General features: G+C 37.2%; 1 protein-coding gene across 5 annotated transcripts in view; it reads left to right on the top strand.

The window, feature by feature from the left end:
• Positions 1-18,812, top strand: part of FBXW11 (F-box and WD repeat domain containing 11) — a 121,211-nt gene that overhangs the window by 21,662 nt on the left and 80,737 nt on the right. For 2 of the 5 annotated variants that reach the window (XM_019808353.2, XM_019808354.2), the window contains exon 2: positions 16,922-17,023. The exons of the other annotated variants lie outside the window; for them this stretch is intronic. In XM_019808353.2, the coding sequence (XP_019663912.1) occupies positions 16,922-17,023 (102 nt within the window). The remainder of the gene's footprint in view (positions 1-16,921; positions 17,024-18,812) is intronic. 5 annotated transcript variants of the gene reach the window in all.

Genomic DNA, 18,812 nt, shown 5'->3' on the forward strand with positions numbered 1-18,812 from the left:
GGCTTGGGTCATGATCCCAGGGTCCTGGGATTGAGCCCCATGGGGCTCCCCACTGAGCAGGGAGCCTGCTTCGCCTCCCTATGCCTGATGCTCCTGCTACTTGTGCTTGCTCTCTGTCAAATAAATAAATACAATCTTTAAAAATAAATAAATAAATATTATTTCTAATATATAGCAATTTAAAGCTGGGTTATTCTTTCTTGTAGTTTAATCTTTGAACACATCTGTGAGTATTATCTTGGGATAATTTTTAAGGTGTGGAATCGATGGAATTTTTAAGAACATGTGTATTTTATATGGCCAAAAGTTTACTCACTTTCTGTTACTTATATGAACATGAAACAACAGACCATATTCTCTCTATAAAAGTGCTGTTTTCTCCATGTTTATGCCTTTTTAGAATATTAATTAAAAAATAATACCATTTTGGTTAAAGAATTTAACAAGTTATTTCTGGAATTACTAGTGATATTGGATATATTACGATGTTTGTGGCTATTTATGTTTCTTTTGTGAAGAAAGGGAAATGTGTGGAATAGCTGTAGTTGTACTCTCTTGATTTAAATCTGGGTGTTTTGGGGGCATGTGCCGGAAGGAAGTCACCAGGGTGAGGAACTTCTGAGTTTGTTGCGGCTGGGACAGTGTTGCCTTTTTGTGATCAAACTGGCCACTTTTGGTAGAAGCCAGCTGCAGAATTATTTGCTTTACTCAGTGTACTGTGGCAAGCTTAAAGCCAGTCCCTGTTCTGGCCAGACCCTGGCTCCAGATCCTCTTTATGAAGTACTTAGGGATCTGTCATGTTTGGCCTCACTCATTGCTTCAAGGACACTCACTCCTTATTAGCCTTCTTTGAGCTAAGAGGTGAGGTTCTGCTGGGAATTTCACTCACTTTTTAGGTAGGTTTTTCTTTGTTTACATTCAATGAACCCTATTTCCGCTCCAGTTTTTTCTTTTTTTGTATTTATAGAAATTCCTTGAAATGTCTTATATTTGTGGAGGGCATCCTCCTCCTAGCCAGGTTTCCAGTACCAATGTAGATTGTCTTTTATTTTGACATTCTTTTGATGATTTCAGTTGCACCAATCAGAAATCCCAACCTTAACACCTCTATTTCCCTCTGAAATCTTGTCTGTTTTTTTATTTTGGCGTTTTTTTTTTTTTCACTATAGCTTTCTGCGCTTAATCATAGTGATTCCCCCACCCCTTCCTCCATGCCTTGACCTAACAAGCATTGTCATCTGTTATTTGTTATCTGGAAGGCTTCACCCTGTCTTCTTTCTGGCTTGATTAATGCTTGCTTGTCCTTTAGAGCTGAGTTCAACAATCAGTTCTTCAGGGGTTGTGTCTGGGTCCCCTAGGTACCCCTACAGGTTAGATTCCCTTGTCATATTCTTATAGCACTCTGTTCTTTTCCTTCGCTGCTGTTAACATAATTGTAATTAATAAATGTTTTGCATAATCCCCCACTAGACAGCTCTTTTATTAGAAAGTAATGTCTGTGGGGACAAGGATCATGTCTGTCATGTGATATTCAGCTCATACATATTCCCAGAATCTAGTACAGTGCATGCCTTCCAGCTGCCCAGTTGAATGAGGGAATAAATTTGGGAGGGCAAATGAGAATTACCATCTTGTATCAGAAGTTTATATTTACTTTAAAAATGAATACATTTGTTCCTTAAATGCCTTTGTGTTTTTAGTTTCAGTATCATCTCTTAATTTTAAAAGACTTGATCCTGAAGTTTAAACTGTCACCATTAGAAACTCCTTTTAGGAGTTGAAAAGCATCCCTACTTTCCCTCTCTGCCACTTGGCCAGATTTTTAAACCTGTCAGTGACTTCTGATCTGTCCAGATTATTTTGCTAATACTTCAGCTTTCATTTTGAAGGAGTTGTCAACTGCTATAACTACTAATTCTTTTCTTTCTTTTCCTCCCCCTCTTTTCCTGTGTGTGTGTGTGTGTGTGTGTGTGTGTGTGTGTGTGTGTGTGTGTGTGTCTAATAGGATCACTATTCCTGGGAGTTGCTTCCTTAGGTCAAGCAAATTTGGTAAATTCCTCTTATAATCTCCTCTTGGAAATTGACTTGATAATTGTCATCTTAATCATTTGTTTCCCAGCATTTCCCAAACTTTCTGACCCCAGAAATTTCTCCTCCTTTATTTTGGTTCAAAACTGATCCAGTCCGAGAGCTATTCTTGACTGTTTTTGTGCATTTCATTCCAACTTCTTGTATTCACCAAGAGTTCTCTGTCTTCCTGCCAAAGTAATGAGGGAGGGAACTAGCACTTGTTAAATGCTAGATTTACATCTATTCCTTTTAACTTCTATAACTTTGAATGAATGGTAGGCTTATTTTCCACATTTTAGCATGTGAGGAATGGAGATGGAGAAGGGATTTTTTTTTTCCCTCAAGGTTGCATAGTGGTTTTATCTATATCTATTTATCATCTCTCTGTCTCTACAAAACCTTGTGTTCTTTCTCCTCCCCACCTGGGGAAAGAAAAGAAAAACTCGGCTGCTGATTTTAGAAGCTGTACCTCTAGCTGTCATCTTAGTTCGGGGAGCGCTTGGTGATAGCTCGGACTTTCAAGAGCCGGAGGCTCAGGAGCTGCGGGCCTCTAGGCTCTAGTAGGTGGGCAGCGGCATATTCTCAGTCCCTGGGGGAGATGGAGAAGAGAAGGCCAAGAAAAGCCTTGACTACCCCTGCCCAGACTGCCTTTGTAAGTCCTCATGCTTTCTTCCCTCCTTCATTCCAGGCTTAACCTCATTCTCTTCAGTTCCAGGCTTTTCTACTAGTATATGACTTCTTTGTTGGAATTTTAGGTTGGCTTTTATCAATAACATAGCAGCTAATATTTATTGGGTGCCTGCTTTCATGTAGCCAGCCGTTCCTCTCTAGCCCTCTAAATAGCTGACTTACTTAAGGTCACATAGCGTTGGATCTGGGATCTGAACCTCACCTCAGTAAATTTTTTCATAGGGAAAACCTACCCTAAGCAATGAAAATCCATGAAATCATGGGTTTGATGTGTTAGTTATATATATATTTTTGTAATATATACTTAAACATTTGGCTATTAAACATTAAAACACCTTTGTGTACCACCAAAAATCACCTTGAATACTAAACTTTGGGAAATGTTCCTGTAATCTACATTTTGTTTTTATCCGTTTATCCACGAATGGTTCAGTATGTATCTGTAAAAGATGAGGACTTAAAAACAAAGCAAAAGATTATTAAAAACACACATAGCACACAATTCCATTAACCTAAAACATTACCAATAATTCCTTGCTATCAAATAGTCAGTACTAATCTTTGCCTACTTGTCTCATAAATAACTTTTAAATTAATAAACTTAATTTTTTAAAAACAACTCTAGATTTACAGAAAAATTGAGCAGGCAGTACAGAATTTCATATATTCTTCCTCCCCCTGCAGTTTCCCCCGCTGTGACTATCTTACATCAGTGTGGTTAATATTGATGTTTTATTATTAACTACAGTCCTTAGTTTATATAGATATCCTTGGTTTTTTACGTCATGTCCTTTTTCCACTCCAGGACCCCACCCAGGATTCCACCTTGCATTTGGTTGTCGTGCGCTCTTAGGCTCTTCTTGGCTGTGTCAGTTTCTCAGATTTTGTTTTTGATGATGATGACAGTTTTGAGGAGTTCTGGTCAGGCTTATTGTCTTGCCCTCTATTGAATTTGTCTTGTTTTTCTCATAAATTTTTTTTAATAATTGTTTTTTTCAATTCAGGAGCCAGACGTGGTTCACACTTTGCATATAGTTAATAGCCTCTTAAATCTTTTTAATCTTTAGAGATTGCCTCTCCCACCTTTTTTTTTTCTAGCCGTGTATTTATTGAAGAAGCCAGATCAGGCTTTTGTTCTGTGTAACTTTGCAAATTCTGGATTTGGCTGATTACATTCTCATTATGTCTGCATATTCTCTCTTGGTATTTCTTGCAAATTGGTAGTTAATCCAGAGGTTTGTTGGATTCAGGTTCAGTGTATTTTTGTATCAATTAAAAAACAAAACAAAACAAAACCCACGCTCTTTTCAGTATGCCATGGTGCTTTCTTATTTTTGTGACATTCTTTATCCTTTCCAAGTAGCTGATTCTTGAAGAAACATAGAACTCTTATGCATGTACATTTTCCCGAGTTAAAACTGCGTAATCTATTCATGGTAGATGGTGAAACAGTGAGCTGGCTGCAGGAATGCGTGCATATATTTGTCAGTTTTGCCGAGGACAGTGATGACACAGTTCATGGTATTGACGATCAGTATTAGAGTATTATTCCTGTAGTTTATTTTCAATTTTCTCCTTTTTCTCAATTCTGATATGTAATGACTTTTGCTACTGTTAGTATATACTTAAATCTTACTTTACCCCCCCAATTTGAATGATAACAATGACACACCTGTAATGTAGAAAGATAAAAACAAAATAAGTGGGAAAATGAAGATGAAAGGAAAAATAAATGTAGGAAAATAAGATGAATGAAGGAATAAAATTATGTAAAAATGCACAGAATAAGTTTAATTGTTACAAGAGGGGCACAGATTAGTCTCTGCTTGTAATTGTAGTGTTCTTTGTAGCCATTTGCAGGAATTTTCTATTTTTAGATTATAAATATATTTGTTTCCCTAAGGTTTTTTTTTATTTATTTATTTGATGTTTGTAAACTTGATAATGTCATTCTCATTGCTTATTTGGAATGAAGTGCTTATGAAGATGTGGGTCAGGTTTCTCAGTGTTGGGTTTCAGAGCTCATTGGAAAATAGGACTGTTGTTTCTGTTGTGCCTTCTTTGTAGTCTTCTTAGAGTTTTGATTAGTTTATCCTGTTATGTTGGTTTTTCTTTCTCTAGTATCTGTGGTATAGCATGAATGAGATATTCTTGGAACACATAGTTTTGAATACTTTTGTTTATCAGTAGAATAAAGTGATTTCTTAGGAAAGAAAATAAGAATTTAAGAATGTTTCACCAGCAGAATACTGTGTCTTTATAACTTTGGCCATATCACATATCTTTTTTGAGTTTTGCCTGTTGTATTTGAACTAAAATTTAAGGTTTGTTATGATTTTTCCAGTTAAAGTGGCAGAAAAGCCAACTTAAAACTGGTGTAAGCCAAAACAAGGAAAAATTTGAAACTCTAGAGGTAGGTGTGGATTCAGGTTTCTTTCTCAGACTCAAAAGTGGTACCTTCAGGTAACCAGCTCCATACTCTCCCTTGTGGTAGCATGAAGGCATCAGTAGCTCTGACTTTCATCCTGTCGTGTTCAAGGTCAGTGGGAAAAGAATCTCTTTTCTTGAAGCTTCCATAGAAGTCCTGGGATTCAATTTGGAACATGTGCCTACTCCTGAATCAACCACTGTGGTTAGGTGATGTGGCCAAAAAGTGTCCACCATCAACCCCTTAAAATTATAACATATTTTTCTCTGGCCCCTAAATCAAGTTTTTGCTCTGCATGTAAACTTCCTGGAGTTTTCATGTTAATTATTTGATAACTTAACAAATATTTATTGAGTTCCTACTAAGTACAGACACTGTAAGAACTTAAAAACATTACATTGTCAATTGGTAAATTCCCTTACTAATTGCTTGTAAATTACTCTATTTTTTATAAATTATTATGGAAATAAAACAGTTTATTTGGAAAAGAAGTGTAATTTTTACTTTCATTTTTAATTTTTTATTTAGAGATTTTAAATTATTATTTATTTATTTTAAAGAGATTTATTTTTTTAGAGAGAGCTTGAGTTTACAAGCTTGGGGGTAGAGGGAGAGGGAGAGAAAGAATCTGAAGCAGGCTGCACACTTCAGTGCAGAGCCCAACGCGGAGCTCAGTCTCACAATCCTGAGATCATGACCTGAGCCGAAATTAACTGAGCCACCCAGGCGCCCCCTAAAGATTTTATTTTTAAGTAATCTCCACAGCCAACATGGGGCTCGAACTTAACAACCCTGGGATCAAGAGTTGCATACTCTACCAACTAAACCAGCCAGGCGCCCCTGGAAATAAAGTACAATTTTTAGAAGACTTACTACTTTAAGGTTTTCCTGTGGGTTTATAGACCAGTTTTTGGTTTATGTTTGATTATTTTCAAAGTAAGTAATATCACCCTTTCAGCCTTTTTTTGTTTTTTCATTCACATCCCAATCTTGGTAGCTGTTTCTGTTGTTTCTAGAATTTTAACTCATCAATGAAAAGAAATGTGGCTTAAAAAAAAATACAGAAATGTGGCTTGTGGATTATTTTTCCTCTTAAACGCAGTAGGAAATGTCCCTGTGAGATTTGTCTTCTGATCCTCCTCTCAATTCTGTATTCTCTCAGAGTTAATGAAAAATTTATTATGATGGTGACATCTGTGTTCTGTGCTTTGTAGAACATCTTGGCTGATGGCTTATAGCTGAGTCATTCATAAAGTTATTAAAGCAGTGAGGTTGAACAGTGGTTTTTTTTTTTTAAGATTTTATTTATTTATTTGTCAGAGAGAGAGACAGCCAGTGAGAGAGGGAACACAAGCAGGGGGAGTGGGAGAGGAAGAAGCAGGCTCTCAGTGAAGGAGCCTGATTTGGGGCTCGATCCCAGGACTCTGGGATCACGCCCTGAGCCGAAGGCAGACGCTTAACTACTGAGCCACCCAGGCGCCCCTGAACAGTGTTTTTGACAAAGAAGTCCAGTATCTCTTAAATTTATATTTGGGCTTTCCATCTTAGACTTCATTACTTCCTTTGTGTGAGGACTCCCTGAGTGTTACAGCCTACCCATGTTCATATGTACTCCTGCAAAAAGAGTCTGAAACTTGCTGGTTGACCTTACATGTGTTTAGCAGTAATTATCTGCTGTTGAGGCTAGGTGCTTTCAAGGGGATGCACACCAAAAGCATGATGTGAGAGATTTAGAGGACCTGGGCTAGAAAAGCATTTTGAGAAGATGGACAGAATGCTCTGTAGAGTCCCTTTCAGCTCCAGCATATAATGAAATCTCTGGCTTCAAGCGGTGATAACTCTCCTTTTCCAGTTGCCTGCAGGAGACAGACAGTGTGAAGGGAATCAAAGACATCCTTGCTGTGCAGCAGGCAGCAGGAATCCCTCACTAAGGCCGCCTTAGCCCCTGGCTGAAGGACATTCATTTGTTCGCAGAGCCCAGTGGATTGTGAGACACACAACTTCATTCTTATTTGAAACCAAGGTCAGCCTAGGATATGAGGACAATGGACTATATGAGAAAGTAGAGCAAGTGTAAAGTTTGCTATAAATTTAATTAAGGCATGATAAAATGTACCCTTTTTATATGTTGGCTTTGACAGCTCACTTTTCATGTTATTCCCAGCTAAAGAAGCAAAATTTTGATTGCCGTTTTCTAAATAAGTCAACATACAATTGAATGTGTTTGTGTATGTATAAAATTTTAAAGATTGAGACTGCCGACTTGGAATCTGTGCTTCTTTGGGATAGGGACTTGTTAGATCTCTGAAGATAAGCATATACTTGAGAAATGAGCAGTTTTTAGAAAATATTAGAGGGCTTGTTTAAATGGTGTAAGGTTTAAATTCAGATTTCTTTGTAGGATAAACTTTCATTCTGTAGATGCTTGTTCAGAGCTAATAATGAAATAGGAAGCATGGTGGGAGCTTTGGCAGTTTTTTTTTATTTTTGGTATTTCAGTGTTTTTGAAATATCCTTAGTAGGGTTTAAGTTTTAATACTCTTAAAGCAGTGAAACTGCATTTCTTTAAAATATTTTATATTTCTTTTAGGAATTTAGCTGTCTTCTTTAGTGAACTGGGAAATAGTATAGCTTTATTTCCAGAAACAATTTTAATATCACAATATTTGGTTTTGAGAATTCTTGTGTTGTCTGTTGAAACATTTAGTCTACTGGCATGCTCAGTAAGCCTTTTTGAATGAATAATCATTTTAAAACGAAAAGTTAAAATAAGATTATGATGTGGTCTGACTATAATTGAGTCAGACCCATTGTGAGTAGATATAAGTCAAATCATCTTCCAGAAAGTGGTATCTCTTCCTAGAAAACATGAGAATATCCATTATACCAGAGAAAAAAAAATTCACTTTCTGTACTCATGTTCTTTTTAAAATCATGGCAAACTTTGCACTCTCACATGAAAGTAGGGCAAGGATTTTGATTTAGTGTATCATAGGTCAATCAGATCTTATGCAGACATGTTCAGAAGTTCTCTGACTAGAATTTTTTGACTTGTGAGAACCGGTAGAAGGACTAGGAGGGGGTTGAACCAGGGCTTGTGTCTGGAATGGTAAGGAACGGGAAGTTGGATTAACTCAGAGTGGGGCCTGGTGCTCTGGTATAGATAACGAGATCAGATGTCCCTCAGTGCTCAGATGATGTCTAAAACAAAAGGTGAGTTTTTAGTTCTCTGACCTGGAAGTCCTCTCAAGTGGCATACAGTTTGGAGTATGGATTGTCAGGTATTTGGAAGGGCAGCCTCATAAGATGGAACACCAGTACCTAAGAGTTTTTTGGCTTAGTACCCTCAGCTATCTAGAAGCCTTAGACATTGAAATGAATTTAGGTTAGTGTCTTTGTCACTTCACAGTGCAACCAAATTCTGATATCTAGTTTAACCTCATCTGTTCTCCACCTTCATTGAAGGAGAATAGACTAGAATCGGGGACATGTTGCTATGACCAGATCCTTAAGGAACAGTGTGGAAGTGCCAGTTATTCTGTTTTGAGGTACCCTGAAGGAGAGAGGATTGAGAGACCTGAGTACTGTGTTGCCCATTGTCTGTCAGCTGGTCTGAAAATCTATAGTAGACCTCCCCCACCCAAAATAAAATAAACATCACCTGTATTTAATTCTCGTATTTTACATATATTTTATGTTGTATTAAATAAAAATGGGATCAAAATGAAAGTTGTGATCTGTAGCCTTTATTTACCTAATGTTTCTTGAATTTTTTCAGTGTATTGTAACTTTCTGTATGTTGTAAACTTCTTTCTGGGTCAATAAATATACTCTTACAATGTGATTTTTATTTGGTGGACACACAATATTCTGTCTTCTGGATGATCTATAATTTGTATAACCAATCTCTGTTGCCTTTTTTTCCTTTGCTGTTATGACTGATGTGATAAACACCTTCTTAGCTGTATTTTTGGACATGTCTTTATTTTCTTCCCTAGTATAATTTCCTGAACTTGAAATTGCTGTCAGTGATGTGCATGTTTTTCAAGTATTGTATATGTATTGGTAAGTTGAACAGGAGAGGTTGTACCTGTTACACTCCCATCAGCAGTATAGATGGGTGACAGGTAGATAAAATTTATAAGTAGATGAGAAGAAATTGCTGTTCAAGGGAGTTTAATGTCAAGTGAAGGAGGTGAGAAGCAGTATAATTTAGGGAAGAAAGTAGGGATTTTGGAGTCAGAATTGCAAATCCTCTACTTGTGACCTCTGGCAAGTTATTTGCTGTGTCTGGTCCTCAGTTTCTTCCTCTTTAAAGCTAAGGTACCAGTTTGGCCAGAGGTGATGTGAGAGTTAATGAGATCACAATAGTTGTACAGTGTGTGGCACACAGTAGGCACACTGAAATATGAATGTGCATCCCCCTCCCAGTTTATCCTTTTTTGTAAACTTTCATTTACTTTTATCATTTTCATTGAAACGGAGATTAAGCTTGTAGTTTAGTGGTCTCCTCTAGTTCTGAATAACCTTCCTCTTTGGACCACAGATGCTAATTGACAGAGGCTCAGATGTACTTAATTTAACTGTTTAATTTTCTCCAGTCTCAGGATTTGTGGATCTTGGTAAACCCTTTTGGGATTGGGTTCAGACTGATCTGACCTGGAGCTTGCTGGGGGAATCTGTTCCTTTTTGGCAGCTGAATCTCAGACTGGGCCTAGTACAACCGAGGACCCATGTGGCTCTGCCGGAAATAGATTTATTTTGTTACATCCTGTTCTCTGTCATGCTCCTTAGAATAGAGATTTTTCTCCCCCCCCCCCATATATCTAATCCTCCTTTCCAACAGCTTCTGTGAGAGCTCTAAAAACCTGGTGGCGTTTTTGAATCCTCATTGGTAGTTGTGAAGTGGACAAGGATAATTTTTTTCCTTTGGAGTTACTCAGGACTAAGGTGTTACCACTTGGAGATTTACTGCTATTTTTGAGGGTCACTAGGTAAAATATTTTTCTAGCATTCCAGCATCTTGACACATTTTAAAAGACAGTTGTTTAATAATGGACTCAACTAATTCTTGGGAAAAGAATTTGTTTTTATTTAAGTTGTCAAATTACTATTTATAATGTATAACAACTTATATAATTACTTATGTAGTTAAAATAAATCATCACTTAAAATTATGCAGTGTAGTATTAAACTATTATCATAAGTACAAGATATTCGTTGGAGAAAAATCAGAAAATATGAATGGATAAAAATTCAAAAAAAATTACCTTCATCCATCTACCAAAGATAACTGCAAAGATCCATTTTAATTTTATTAGCTTCAGGTGCTGGTATCTCATCTTAGCTAATCATTCAAGATGAGGTAATTGGACATTGAAAGATTTGTTTTTTAAATTATTATAGGATTTATGGAAAGTTTGGGCTCTGGTTTTGAGTCCTGATTTCACTACTGTTTGATGATGTTTGAAGCTCTAAAACTTATAGATATTATCAGTTTTCCTCACTCTTACCCTTCTTTTTTCTTTCCTCCTTCCGCTGCCTCCTGTTCCCCATACACTTCTCTTCTTTGAGCATATATCCCCAGCCTGAAAATGCTCTGTGGTGTATTATCTACAAATACGTAGTTCTACCCTGCAGTTGCTCAGAATTAAAGCAGTAACTTTCTTGGTTATATGTCACATGGTTACCGTCAAATTCTACCATAACAAAATACCATTACAAGGAAAAGAAAGTCTTTCACACATGGAGGATATTCAATTCTTTAAAAAGCTTTGGAGAATGCCTTTAAATTGTGTTTTAACTTTCATTCTACAACCTGATTATTGTATTATGGTTCTTGATTTTAAAAGCAGTTTGCTCTTTCTTATAGGTTGCCGTCAAACATTTTAACAGCAGAAGCCTTGGCTTCTGCATCTTAGGAGATGCTTTTGAAAGCTTCTGTGGCCCTATTGTCATTACAACTGCTGCTGCTTGAAAAACAGCAGTCTGAGAATTCAGACATAATAGGGATAGTTCCCGATTTGGGTGAATTTTAATATTTGCTTTATTTGCTTTGCGACGAAGAGGGCCTCCACCTAAAAGCATGGATACTCTGTAGCTTGCACACTCAGGTTTAGAGAGCTGGAGTTACATAATCTCCTTGAGCTTGTCTGTTGTATGATGCTTCAGGACCAGATCCCCACTCCTGGATAGAGATTCCCAGTGGAGAGTATTATGGCCAAATAGTAACCATAAAATGGACCTTGTATTTTGCTTCTTCTCTTATTTGATAACCCCCATTTCATTATCATGGCACTGCTTGTTTTATATCCTATCCTATCAGTAGGGCATGGTAGAAGTTTTACTGGAAAAAAAAAGTACCTAGACTGGGCATGAAAATTGACTTTAGACATGTACTTCCAAAGGTAAGTGCCGGCCCTTGTATCTACTCTTTGTAGCCTGGCTGAAAGAAATGTGTTTTGGTTGTAAAATAAAAATGAGAGACTGTCTTGTTAGATTCTCCAAGAGACCTCTGTTTCTAACTTCTCTTCAACATGCTTTTCTCCAACTGCCAAAGACCTTTCTTTGATGCTGGCTTGAGTTAGCTTGGCTTTAGCTTGATATTTTGCTTTGTCCCTGACTTTTAGTCTAAGGACCTCGTTCTAACACTTGCCAGTATGTTGCATGACCTGCTTCTATCCCTTTGACAGCTAGGGTTGAAACAGTATGTATGCTGAGTTGCTGAAAAAAGCTCTTGGGCATGTTGCTGGTAAATTGGACTACACACTTTGGAAGGATTGGTTGTTTACTGGTGAGCTATATATGTAGCACACAGTATAAGAACTGTTGTCTACAGAATCAAGTCCTAAGTTTGATAGAGTGGTTTATGAAAGACCTCTGTGATTTGGCCTCTCAGCTTTCCCCATCTCATAATGAAATACTTTAGTAATGCTAAATTAATTGCATATCCTTGAGTAGGATGTGCCATTTCTTAGCTCTTTGGCTTTGCTTATGCTATTTATTCTGCCTGGAATGTCTTTCTTTCTCTTTTTACCCTGGCTGCCTCCTACTTATCCTTTATGGCTTAGTTCAGGCATTCTCCTCCTTTGGGTGGGTTAAGTCTAGTGTGTGTGTGTGTGTGTGTGTGTGTGTGTGTGTGTGTGTGTGTGTGTGTGTGTTACACTGCACATTCTCAAAATTTCCTCCTATGAACTCCTGGACAAGAGAGAATGTCTTAATTGCTTTTCTGTCTGCAGATGTAAGTTCAGATAAGTTGTTCGTTGAATGGAATAGTATTTAAGCCACTCCGTTATTTCAAACATGATGGCAGCAGTTAGATGAGGTTGGTAATGATTCTGTGGGAGGTGGTGTAAAGAAAAAAATGTAGGTGATTTGTAGGAAACCCCTAAATTTATATTTATAAATATATAGAAAATAAGGCATATTTTTGAATCAGAGTGACATTAGAGAGAGATTGACGTAAAATACCTCTTTGGGTAGCTTTTAAAAGAATTGCCTCTTTGTGAAGGAATCAGGGCAGGATATTCAAAACAATCCCATCTAGAAACAGACCAAAGTTAGCTTTTGTGAGTTCTCCTTCAAGCCAGCCAATTAGAAGACAAGGTGCCTGCAACCACTTTTTCCTTTTGATTTGTGGTTCCTATGGCAATAGAAAGAGAGCCTAGGACATTTCTCTCCTACCTCTTTTAATAACTTTTTGCTTTTGAAAAATGCCAAAAGCTATTATTCTTCTTGTCTTTACTGACTTATAGTGTTCTCAGCATGGTGGCCCTGATTTTGGTTTTTGATTGTACAGTGGGTATGACAAAATGAATAAACACTATCAGTTTCCTTGACACTAATGGTATTTTCTTTGGCCATAGAACCTGCAAATATAATCAATCTAATTGGGTATTTGCTGTTAATATTAGTATCCTGTGTGAAGCATTTCTTATTCCTTATGAATAATTCTAAATTAGAATACTAGTCATTACAAGTAGCTAAATGTGAAATCAGAGCAAACATTTCTTGGGAGTTTTCTCCCCCAGAGAGGCCTCTCTTAAGTGCCCCCATTGTGAGCTCCAGGCTGAAGTCTCAAGAGGAAAGAGGCTTAGTTTGTATTGTTGTTGGCTTAATAAGTAGGTCAATAAGCATTTGTTAAACTTAGTAAATACCCACAGTGTTAGGGTAAGTTTTTGAGACATATTTTAATAATGAGATAGTGTTCCTCAAGTTTAAAGAGAGACCAGTTATCTTAAAAAAAAGGAGACAAAATAGTCTACTTTGTGAATATAGCTAATATGAAGAAATCTTTACATTATTGTGTTAAAGAATGATAGATAATAGTTATTCCACAAGTCAACATAAGTTTCCAACCAGGTCCCTAAATTTAAAATTAGAAGCTTCAAGAAGCAGTTACTGCTGTGGTCCTAGCTGTGTTTTAATGCTCTTAGGTTGATAAGTGTGGAACTTTTGTTTTTATCCACTGTTTTCAAATTAGATCAATGTCTTCTTGGTTCATTACACTTAAGAGGAGCCTTGTTTAAACTAGCAGGTACATCCTTATTGAAAGATGCGTATATTTCCTAGAGTGGCATTTTCTGTTGTGTAAAGACTGTTTTCAACGCTGTGGTTGGTTTCTTAGCTTCAAGGTAATTGAGTATGAAAGTAAAGAAGTTCTAATACCTTTAATAAATACTGGCATCACTCTCTGTACCCCACAGTGTCTTTCATAGATATTATAAATTCTTGAAAATTAGATTTTGAGAGGCTTCTTATCTTTTCCTGAATATACAATTTCAATATCAAGCTTTTAAAAACATTTGTAATAAATGGTGAAATTAATTTTTTCAGAAAATTTTCTTTGTGTTCTTTTCCATACATTTTTAAGTATTAGGTCATTAGATGGTTAGGACTCTTTGGGAAGATCATTATTTTTTTTCTTTGGACTTTAGTTTCTTCTAAAATCAGGGGTGGAAGTACAGACTAAATTGTCTTCCAGTTCTGTATGATCCTTTGGTTTATTAAATATGAAAATGTGTGTGCTTTTTTTTTTTTTTTTAAGTTTTGGATCCCAAGGCATTAGCAGAATCTAATCAGGGTATAGAATTCTTATGCCTTCATAGTTTTACTATTTAAGTCAAATACATATTAAATCTTGCAGAGGGAACCTGTTTCTGTGGAATAAATGAAAATCGATTTGCAGGTGAACTTTGGTGTTAATTTGGTATCAGTTGTTGAATCCAAATGTAATCTTTAAACTCTTTTCTTAGATCTGAGTGATTCTGTGATTTGGATAATTACAAAATTCCAAAAAGGAAACTTAAAATTGAACTATGGGGGTGTTGGGAATTTATTTAATTTAAAATAATCAATGTAGGGGCGCCTGGGTGGCACAGCGGTTAAGCATCTGCCTTCGGCTCAGGGCGTGATCCTGGCGTTATGGGATCGAGCCCCACATCAGGCTCCTCCACTATGAGCCTGCTTCTTCCTCTCCCACTTCCCCTGCTTGTGTTCCCTCTCTCACTGGTTGTCTCTGTCTCTGTCAAATAAATAAATAAAATCTTTAAAAAAAAAATAAAATAAAATAATCAATGTAAGCAATGTATACAAATGTTATGTGTCTGGGCCTTTTTCTCTGCCCATCTGCTTCTGATGCATACTGATGTAAGTATTCTTTCAATAAGCATTTGCTAGATATCCCTGGATAGAGTTGTTTTAGTGGAAAAAAAAAAACGGATTTGTTTAGAGTCAGGCAGGATTAACTTCTAGTCCTAATTTTTAAGCTGCTGTTTCAATAAATCAAGCACTCCTTTACTGATCCTTGGATTCCTCATCTGTAAAGTGGAGAAATACCTCTCTTAAGAGAGTTTTTGTAGGAAAAAAAAAGTTTTTCTGGGGGGTTACTCTTTCAGCTGTCTAGCATATAACAAGAGGTTGATAAATGGCGCTGTTTTCATTATATTATTACACAAACATTTATTCAGCATCTTTCGTGGCACTCTGTGAAGGTGTTGGGGTAACAAAATATGGGTCCCTGGAGGATCAGGGATGTATTTCTATATAGGCTATGGTGAACTTTGCAGTAAAGACACATGTTGGAAACATACGGTTGTTACCAAAAAGCTGCTTAATTTTTTATTCCACTTGATTCCTCTGGTTTTGTATTCTTTAAATGCTTTTTCTAAATAATCTCAATATTCGGGACGCCTGGGTGGCTCAGTCGGTTAAGCGGTTAAGCGTCTGACTCTTGATCTCAGCTCGGGTCTTAATCTCAGGGTTGTGAATTTAAGCACTCTGTTGGGTTCCATGCTGGGTGAGGAGCCTTCTTTAAAATAAATAAATGAGTAAATAAATAAATAATCTCAACACTCTAGTTAAATTATAGGTGAGATGTAACTAGTAAGTGGCAGATGCTGGATAGGAGCCCAGGTCTATCTGATTTCAAGCATAGCTGTCTTTGCTTATATTAGAATTGGGATGACCACAGAATTTGTCTCCCAAACCAGAATGCTTTTGAGAATGAACGTTATGCTGGAACAAGTGTAAACATGGACTGTCCAAGGCAAATGAGGATGTCTGACCATCCTAATTATAACTAAGATAAACAAGTTTATGATGTTGAGTCTAACACTTCTGGAGTATTTTGGTTAAATCCAAACACCCACCTTCAGTTAAAAAAAAATTTTTTTTTTTGACGTGGTTATTGTTTTTGCCATAGTAAACTAATTGACCTTAGATCTGAAGAAAAAGTACTTACTGAATACCATAAATAATCTAATGGCTTAAAAATACTAGCCACAATACATATGTTCATTTTTATATTTTTTCTTTTTTCTTAATTCCCTTAAAACCAGCAAGCTTTTAGAGAATGGGAATGGGTAAATGAAATAAGCCTTTAAGTTCTTACTTGTGTCAAATGAACTTTGTAAACAAAGTCTAAAATTAAAATCATCATATTGCAGAGTTTTTTCTTTGGGAAGGCAGAGGTGTGGTTTTCACTGAAAAATCAGATATGTTTTTAATCAGCTCTTTTATTGCCTGTTACCTATCAATCTATCACTCATCTTTCTTATTCCTTTTGCCTTATGTCTCTAGGTGTCCTGTGATTTTACTTAGGGAAGTACAAAACTGTATCTACATGATAAAAATTCAGATGATCAAAGTTTTTACAATAGAAGCATCATAGTCTTGTAAAATTAATATGGGTTTAATAGCAGACAAACGAAGGTTTGAAATTCTTGCTCTCCCCTCCTTCGCTGTGTGTCCTTGTGCAAATGATTTAACCTCTGAGCCTCCGTTTCTTTACTGTGGTGTGGGAATTAGAAAACACATTTAAAGTCCCTGGCACATAGTAGGTGATGTAATGATGGCAGTTATAATTATATGACTCAGACTAGAAACTGTTATTTTTATTAAGTTGTAGTCACAATCTTACCACTAATCTTGTGGGTTCAGACTTTCACAGTTCCCTTTAGTGGGTTTTCATTTAAACATTCTCTGTCTCCCTCTTGATTCTGTTCACTGTGTCCTGAGGAGTTAGTGGTTGGCAGCAGAAACCTCCTTTCTGTAGGACAGAAAGTGGGCCCTCTCCCAGGGTTTCAGTAAGTTGTCTGGGACCACCATCCCTGACCTCCAAACTGCCAAGGGTGCATCCCCTGCCCAACTAACATTCAAGTTGCCTGTGTGAAGGAGTGATTTGTTGCGGCCTCTAACTGCTTCTTCTCTTCCTTCCTTTTTGTCATCCTGCAGTGTTCTGTGCCAAGGTCTTTGTGGCTAGGCTGCGCCAACCTGGTAGAGAGCATGTGCGCACTGAGTTGCCTGCAGAGCATGCCCAGTGTCAGATGTCTCCAGGTGCCTCTCTTCTTTCTTGTTGTAAATGTGTTTTTTACGTATGCCATGAACATTTGTTGAAACTTGCAGTAGTGTGTTTAATCCAATGTTAAGTCTGCTAAATGTTCTGTGTAACCCTCTGCTTTTCTCCAGCCTGGGTGCCCCACACGGAGGAGTTAGTACCAAGAGGGGCCTCTCTGAGAAAAATGGGTCTTTGGCTGGGCCCAGTTCTACTCCTCTTTTTCTGCTCCTGCTTTTTATTCTCCCCCCCCCCCACCTTGAAGTTCTGATTCTCACGTTTAATAGTTGTGCATGTGCCCACAAAACCCTGACATTTTCCATTTGGCTACTTTTAACAGTTCTTTGTTGAGTTGGGAGGGTTTCATAATTAAAGTGGTGGTTTTTCTATTTTGACACTCATCCTTTTGGCATGCTTTCTCTCCCTCCTTCAAAAAAGGAGTAGGGAGGAAATTACCAATTGTATAAAATCTCAAATTGAAGTTTATTAAAGGTCACAGCTTTATGCTGCCAATAACTGTTTGGGCCACTTCCCAAAGGCCAGATCTGACACCTGTCCTCAGGGTCCACCCAGGTTTCCAGGCCGAGGCTGGCAGAGAATTCCACAGATAAAAGTAAAACTTTTGGGGGGTGGGAGGGGTTGCTCAGGAAAAAACTGTTAGCAGGAATGCGGCCAGACTGTGCTCACTTGTTGGGATGGATTCTAAGGGAGCCAAGGCAAGAAAACATTGCGGCTTTATTGGGGAAGTTCTGTTTAGAGAAAACGTGTATTTAATTAAGTATGGTTTCAGTAGCAATATTCAGTTTTCATCACTGCATATTCCACACAGTTTATTGTATCTTTAAAAAGTGGTATTAAATTCCTGGTGTCCTGTGGAGATTGCCCTGTTTTAGGAAAACACTGTAAAATGAGGAAATGAGTTAGAGGGATATTATTGATGGCATGGATGACTTTACCCTTCTCAAGGTTATCTTTCTGTTCATGTTTCCAGTCTCTAAATGGAGCGGGAGAACCGGGAAGGAGGAGAATTTCTTTCGTATTGGGACTGTGTATTTTATTTACTTATTAGCAAACATTCTTAACAGTATTGGTGTGGTTATTGATTCAGATTGCTTTCTTGAGAAAACTGTATTGGAACCTCACTAACACAATTAACTAGAGAGTAAATTCAGTATAAGATCCAGTTGTTATATCCAGTCTACATAAAAAGGCTGTACAACACTTAGGGTGCAAGGATTGGGTGTTTCACTGAGGCTCCAGTGTGATGTGTATTTATCTGTGGAAAAGCAGCTTCCCTGCATGCAGTGTAACTTTAACAAAAATGTTCTTGAAATGGCAGATGTTGTTGCATGGACTCTCCTTGGTGCTAAATAATGGATATTTGCATTATAGTAATAGTGTGTTTTTCTGAAATGGTTATTACTTGAATGTTTAAAGTTAATTGTTAGTGGGGCTTGTGAGTTTTTTCCAGAAATTTAAGTAGGGAAAGAATTGTAGTGCAGATTGAAGTGCAGATTCTTTTCATTGCATTCAGTTAAAAGTAATTGACCAGTGGGAAACATTATTCAATATATTTTAGTGTCAGTATTGTGAATTCTCTGGAGGTGGGGTGAGTGGGAGGAAATATGGGTTCTTACCTTGTTGACAATGGAAGTCCAATGTGTTCAAAGTTCTTTGACTTCTCTCTCCCAGGGAAAATCATTTAAGAGAAAAAATGTAAACTTTGCCTTGATTGGACCTTGAAGTACGGTGGAATACTGAATGATATGCACTGAAATGTGAATGGAGCAA

This window comes from Ailuropoda melanoleuca, chromosome 3 (genome assembly GCF_002007445.2).
Source record: "Ailuropoda melanoleuca isolate Jingjing chromosome 3, ASM200744v2, whole genome shotgun sequence".
Classification (NCBI taxonomy): Eukaryota; Metazoa; Chordata; class Mammalia; order Carnivora; family Ursidae; genus Ailuropoda; species Ailuropoda melanoleuca.